At 30.4% G+C, this 7,457-nt stretch overlaps 1 protein-coding gene across 1 annotated transcript in view; it reads right to left on the bottom strand.

The window, feature by feature from the left end:
- LOC119674087 (hillarin-like) overlaps positions 1-5,459 on the bottom strand; it is a 53,537-nt gene extending 48,078 nt beyond the window's left edge. The window contains exons 1-3 of the mRNA XM_038085212.1: positions 5,352-5,459; positions 391-942; positions 12-327 (exon numbers count right to left, since the gene is read on the bottom strand). Coding sequence (XP_037941140.1) covers positions 12-327; positions 391-942; positions 5,352-5,459 — 976 coding nt within the window. The remainder of the gene's footprint in view (positions 1-11; positions 328-390; positions 943-5,351) is intronic.
- Positions 5,460-7,457: the final 1,998 nt, after the last annotated feature.

Here is a 7,457-nt window from a genome sequence, read left to right as displayed (position 1 = left end):
CCAAGAATTACGAAAACGTGAATCCTGAAACTTGACGCCAGGTTGATAGCCAGCACTCTTAGAATAACCTTTGATAACCACACAATGCAGACCAGCATAACTGCACAAACGTTTAAATAGCACATGATAACTCTCTGTGCCATATTTAATTCCTCTTAAAAGACCCATAGGCGTGTCACCACGTAAATCATCGTCAAAGTGCATAGCATTTAAATTTTTGACCGTTATCCATCGGAAAATGGTGCGTGCTTTTTCAATATCTGTTGTACAACGACCCACCAACATACGCACTAAGTCAGTAAAAGTTTTCTGATCTTCTTGCGCAACCTACAAATTAATAATAATTAATAATTTAATGTAATAACAGTAACTATTCAATAAATCACTTACGGATATGGCTATGCGATCGACATCTTCGAACTCTATAGGATCCGTATATATTTGGAATTTGCTAACTGCTGGTGGTCCTGGTTCTGGTGCTAACATTGGATATTCTAGAGGTATTGTGCCTTCAGTGAATTCATCATCAAGAAATATGCTTTCATTTTGCATGTACTCCGATCGACGTGCACTTATTAATTCCAACATTTCACTTGACTGGCGATCGACTAGAGCTGCAGTCTCATAACGTTCATGTTCGAGCATTTTACGTGTAATACTCTCCTTCTTTTTACTACGCCGTAATGTCATATTTTTTTCCAAATCCTCCTTTTGTTGTTCATGACGAAGTGTCAGTATATTTTGTTCATCGCGATTACGTCTTGAAGTAGCCAATTCTTTTTCAAATTTATGAGTTAGACGTTGTAGTTCACGTTCCCATTCATCTTGGAATTCAGTTTGAATTTTCCGATCCTCCTCTTCGCGTTTACGTGCAAATTTTCTATATAAATCGTCTTCTTCTTTACGATGTTTCATCTCCAAACGTGCTTGTTCCTCTCTTGCCTAAAAAATTCCGAAAAAAGTTTTTGTATTATTGACTGGATAAAAAGATGGTTTAAAATTGCAACAAAACAACTGTTGCAAATTGCAACATCTCACATGAGATGGCAAAACAGCTGCTTTTTTCCTTTTTTGTTTCGTTGCAAGCATATATACATGGATTTAGGTATAGCAAGATTGCAAGCAATTGCACGAAACTTTGCGCGTGTATTTTGTTGTTACTAATTGCATACGCGTACAATCTGTGCATTTCATGCACCTTGCAATGAGTTTGCAAGAGATAGTGAATACTCCTATGGATTTAGGATTTAGCAAGCAATTACAAAAAACTTTGTGTGTGTATTTTATTATTGTCCATTTCGTGCACCTTACAATGACTTTGCAATACAGAGGGAGAAGAAATTTTCAACAGACACTCTATATGATTAGTTCACTTTTGGAAAAGTTTACATTATATTTTAAAATGTTATTGACTTATAGTTTATGTTTAAATTGTTATACAGTCTTTCATAAATATTACGGTTTAATAGAAAATACATAATTGGTTTATTATTTTCTTATAAGTATTTTAAGCATCTCATTAAAGTTTTTATTTGCAATGGTGTGCTAACTTGACTAATTATTATTGTATGTTATGCTTAAGTGAACTAAGTAAATACTGTAATTTTTGCTTTGTTTGTATTGAATTTGTTATATTTGAAATTATTGTAGAGCAAATAGTTTAGCTGCATTTTAGATAACAAACATCTCTGATAATTGCATGCTTTCAGCTATGGAATACTGTACATTTGCTGACGCATGTCATGAATTTGAAATGGTCTATGGGCACAGACATAGGCCATGCAATATTTGCTTCTTTATAAGATTACATTTATTTTTTTTTCAAAAAATTTATTTGTTTAATATTTTATTACTAATTTGTTGAAATTAATTTTCTCATTGATGAACTCTTGCTGTGTTTTATCTGCACTGTGTATTTCGATGTTATCAATTAAACGTTTAATTAATAAATTTTTATATATGATAGTACATGAACACGATAGTATGACATGGTCTTTGAATATTTAATTATTCTGCATTTATACTAAATATATTATTTGAACATTGCACTGATGGACTAGCAAAATTCATTAAAACAAAATATCTTTTCATACGAGTTGATGCCACAATTACAAGATATTCGTTCATTTTTAATTGCAGATATTAATTAATTATTGCTTTTCTCATCGCGTGCTTAAATTTTTTTTTCTAAATTACACATTCGTTCATTTTTTCAGTGCCAAGTTCATTGAGTTTTTTAAATAATACAAATTTAAAAAAAAAAAGATATTTACTATTTAATTCGAATTTGCTTACGAAGTGTTTGTTTCCGTAAATTTTTACTCTAATAGTTCAAAAGCCTTTCAATGCTGGAACGGTACGTGCTATCTAAACACCGACTGTTAACGCCCACGTCTATTATTTCACAGCCACAAAATTGTAATAAGAGTTTTTGTGAGAAAAAGACGCAATCGGAAATGAATCTGAAAGTGCAAAACTCGAACATTTTGAACTTTTTCCATTTTTGGTACCGCACAGGCAGCAATTTTAAAATTATAGCAAATGAAACTGAAAGTTTTCATTTGTTAGTTATTTGCAAACATAATCATAATCGACTTTGGAAAATTTGAATATCGATATATTCACATATAGCGTAGCGTGATAAGATAAATTTTGAAAATATCTTATTTCAACTATGAAACAATAGCATCTGTATTAAAAACCATCCTTAATTTTTATTAGAAAAATATACCTTAGTTACTAGAAATATTGGTAAGATATGTAGTTTTGAAAAGGTAAGGGTTTCTATAACATTTGTACTCCTATTTCAAGGGTTCCATTTGAACCATTTTAATTGCTTTGACAATTGTATGGGCTTTTCAGAAAAACCTTTTCAAGAAGAAGAATTTTTAAAAATTCGATCTCACTTAATCTTATTAGTTTCCTAGCTCTATATGTATAAAAACGCGGCCAGATTTATTTAATTGAAGCGCAATCAAACTGTCACATAATTTCTGCTTTTTTGAGAAGGGTATATTAAAGACTAACAGATACTGATTAATGTGTAGATCCCTAGAGAATAATTGATATAGTTCATAATTGCTCATCTGTGTATCAATTTATCTGCTAAACAACAGAATGACAAATACGTTGTTATGCCTGCCTACTGATCTTCTTCAGATATGCATTACAGGAAAATACAACTTTTGATTTAATTTGAAACATATAAGGTGGTTTGAAGCTATTCCTTACGAAACATAAATCAATCTTTCTATCAGTAAATAAGTGTCAATATTCGGCTTAAATGCACTTGCAAGATTTAGTATTTCACGCAATACTTTAGGAGTAAAATTCGAGAGAAGAAACAAACTCATGAAAAAGGGATTTATAATATATTTGTTATAAGCTAATGAAGACAATTGAAAAATAAATATTTTAAATATTTTTTTTAGATTAGTTAGGCTAATTTGATATGATTTTAGTATAATGAAAACAAAACTTTTATTATAGAATTTTTAATCACATTAACAATTCATAATAGGAACATGAGAGTACTCAAGGCTGCTCCACCAATGAAGACTAATGCTACCGTTTGAAAACACATGAACGTGGCTAAGGGGGGCTTATGCATTTTTTACACTTACACTTTTTTACACTTATACGAAAATATTTCGTCCTAAGAGTGTGAACGCAGGATGTTTAAGAATGCCTATATGGTAATGACCGCGCTACCGAAAAGTGATTAAGCAAGGTATGAACATATGTAAGTGCAGTTATTGAAATCAGAAGAATTATTTTAGGTAATGATCTTTTAATTTACTTATTTATTTTTATTTTTTTGTAATAAAAAGCATAAAAATAAATATTAAACGGAATTTTCTTTACTATTTCAATATTTTACTATTAGAAATCTTTTTATGCTAATCAGTTTTATGAAAGAAATTTATAAATTACCACCCCCATTGCCTGCTCCGCAACTTGGCTAGTCCACTGTCTTGTACTGATATATAATTTGTTAGAATCATTATTGTAATGCTTCTAAACTCATTCTTTGCAAGATTATAAGCCTTTCATTGCTTATAGGCAGTGTTAATACCAAAACTACATCAATCACAGATTTTTAAATATGTCAACATAGAGTAAAATAATTTTAAAATGTAGTGAGAGATAATGATAATTATTAGATTTCGTTGTCTTGCCAAAAATCTACTTGACCACAGCAGCGATGACAGAATTAAATTATCAAATAAGTATTTCTGTCAATTTAAAGTTTGAACTTCTTAAATAAATTTAGTTGTTTTGTCAATGAATTTGGCAAAAAAGTGCACAAATTATTCCTCTCAATTCCGCCAATTAATTTCATATAATAATAAAAACGTGTTATGTGTAAAAAAAAAGCCACACGCAAGCATCTCAGAAATGCATTGCTATGCATTGCTGGCAGTATTAAAGACTTCTGCAGCATTTCGAGATACTTTCACTCTGCCGCATAATTTAGCAACGCAGTTTATATCGTTCAGCAGCTCAAATGCATAGCTCAAATGCAGAGCCTGCAACAGCCGGAAAAACAAGTGTCTACGTTGTGGTTATATTGGAAATTGCGATGCAATTGTTTAATTTCAGTTGCATTAAATTTAAATAAAAACTAAAAATACAATAACAAATTTGGCCGAAAGCTACTTTTGCAACATGTTGCATTTAGTTGTTACTTTTTTACCATTGTTTATACTCGTAAACACGTTCATACGAATCGTTAGTGTAATTGTCTGTGATATAGTCGGTGACTATGTCTTTTACGGCTTCCGTATTTGGTCATTTTAATGTACATTTACTATGCAATCTTTATGTGCTTTTGCTTATGGATCTATTGTCCCGTCATATAAAATTGTGTATTTCAAATTATTATATGATTTTGAAATTTATCATTTCACTGGTATAATTTTAAATAATAAAAATTATGTTTTACTAGGAAGTAATTATTATCTAAATCAAAGTAGTTCTACTGCAGTTTTATGATTGGATTTGTGCAATCACCTAAGGTTCATTTTTTAAGTCTACAAATTTTTATAACACATTGACTAATAAGTCCGTTAGACGATACATTGGCAGCAAATAGAAGAAGCTTTCAAATGATACCTGCCAAAATTACAACATATTTAATATACGTTTAACATATTTAATAAACGTCATGTGGATACATTAGTTTTATTCACGTTACTTTTTATATTTTCAGAGCAATTTCATATCTTGATTTGTCATTGCTTTTGAACGGAAAAAAATTCGTGAGAGCAAAAGTTGGGTTTGATAAATGATATCCGGATTCTGCCTTATCGAGAGAACTAATAGAATGTGAGAAAATAATAGAAACGTACCCATACAAATACCAAAGATGCCGAACGCGTTGGTTCCCAAACTGTAGCTCTACCATCCATCTGTTCTCTTGTGCTTCTACGTACACAAACCTTAGTCCAATTGACCATTGGACACACCCTCTTCAAGTGGTTAGGTTTCTTTGTCTGTACCCTCACATTTTAATCCCACACATCCTTTATCTTTCCCTCTTCCCTTTTCCCTCACCCTTATCCCAGACACCACCAATTCACAACCCAACCCATGTATTCGTCTTGTAATCCTTAGATGTTATCTGCTTTCAGATCCCTGCGGGTTACAACAACAACAAGAACAACGTGTTGGTTGCCTAAGAGCGGTGGTGACTCCGGAAAACATTGAGAAAGTCCCAAAATGCATTTTAACTTCACAACTCATTAAATTAAGTTGTAGAAGATAGTTAGCTGGCCCCTTGAAGATTTAAAAAGAATATTTTACATCAAATTTGTCTATGAGAAAGCTCTTTTCGAAGTGGGTAAAGCATTTGTTGACAATTAAACAAAAACAACAACGTTTCGATAATTCTGAGAGGTAGTTGACTGTTAAAGCGAGATAAAAAGAACTTTTTGTGTCGGTATGTAATAATGGACAAAATTTGAGATAAAAATAACTTTTTGTGTAGGTATGTAATAATGGACAAAATTTGAATCTACCATATCACTCCAAAGTCGAATCGGCGGTCAGCTAAGTGCACAGCAACTTGCGAACCTCGCTCAAAACGGTAAAAAACATTATGACATCCATTGTGAATCGATTACCTTAAAAATTACCAGACCATCGACAGCGATTGCTATATGGAAGAAATCGGGCAACAACGGCTCCATATGGAGAAACATAAAGTCCTCTTTCACAAAGACAATACGTCATATCACAAGTCATTGGCATCATGATTAAATGCCACTAATTATACCTTGAATTGCTTCCGCACCTATGGCAATTGCCATATTTGACTCTCAACCATTATTTTCCTCGATAGCGAACTGATACGCTTCCAACTTGAATATATCTCTTTGAGAAGATATGTATTTTCAATACGAAACTTTTGTTAGCAATTTTTTGTTGTCTTGTAAAAAACGTAGTTTTTTTTTATTGCACACTAGACTATCTCATGTAAGTGTTTTATTAATTGATGTCAGAGATGATGCTGTTGATGGTGGTGAAAGCAGGTAATCACTGATGCTAATCGCATTAATTGAAAACGTTTATGTACTAGCATTTTAATAGATAAAATAGACAACTGTATTATATACGTATTATACTTATATATTTTTACAAGCACTCATTAACATGCAATCGTTCATTCACTAAATAATAAATTTTGAAAAATACAATTAAGTCAATCTATTTTATGTACTTCGTAATTGAAGTGCAGTATTTTAATCTGAAATTACAGTTAATAATAAATTATTATTGGATCACAATTTTGAATCACATTTGTTTTAGTAATAAAATTAGATACTGTGCTACTTTTTCTGACTAAGTTTGTTAACAAAACTTATCAATTCACATATTGAAAACAATACTTATAAACGGAATAATACTTATTCTGTTGCTGGAATAAATCATAATTGAAGAAATTAATAAAAATATATACTCGCATGAAGGTTATATATTTATTTTTTTGAGTAAATATTAAAAGTATGTTTTTTGTACTAGAAATACCTAAGGCATGTTAGAACTAAATACAGCCAAAATAATCACTATTACTATATCTAATAGAACAATGACACTCAAGAACAATGGAAACAAAAATGATTTATTTCGAAGAGATAACTGCATGTAGCTATCAGTGTCGATTCTAAAAATATAATCATTATTAAGTAATAATTGTCTAAAAACGTTTTTATTAAAAACTAATAATTAATACTTGGTGTATGTAAAAATTACTTAAGTTCTCTAGTTTTTTTTTTATAATATATTAATTTTTTAATTATTTAATATCGTGGCTATCCTAAAATAATCAAATTTTTTAAATATTTTCGATTATAATATTCTTCAGTATTTATAAATATTTTCATATTTCAAATTGTGTAAAATAATTTTTTTTAATATTATTTCAGTATTGTTTAATTGTTTAAATTATAAATATT

Source organism: Teleopsis dalmanni, chromosome 2 (assembly GCF_002237135.1).
Source record: "Teleopsis dalmanni isolate 2A chromosome 2, ASM223713v2, whole genome shotgun sequence".
NCBI classification, from domain to species: domain Eukaryota; kingdom Metazoa; phylum Arthropoda; class Insecta; order Diptera; family Diopsidae; genus Teleopsis; species Teleopsis dalmanni.
Note: the sequence above shows the minus strand (reverse complement) of the source record. Positions and strands in the feature narration are given on the sequence as shown.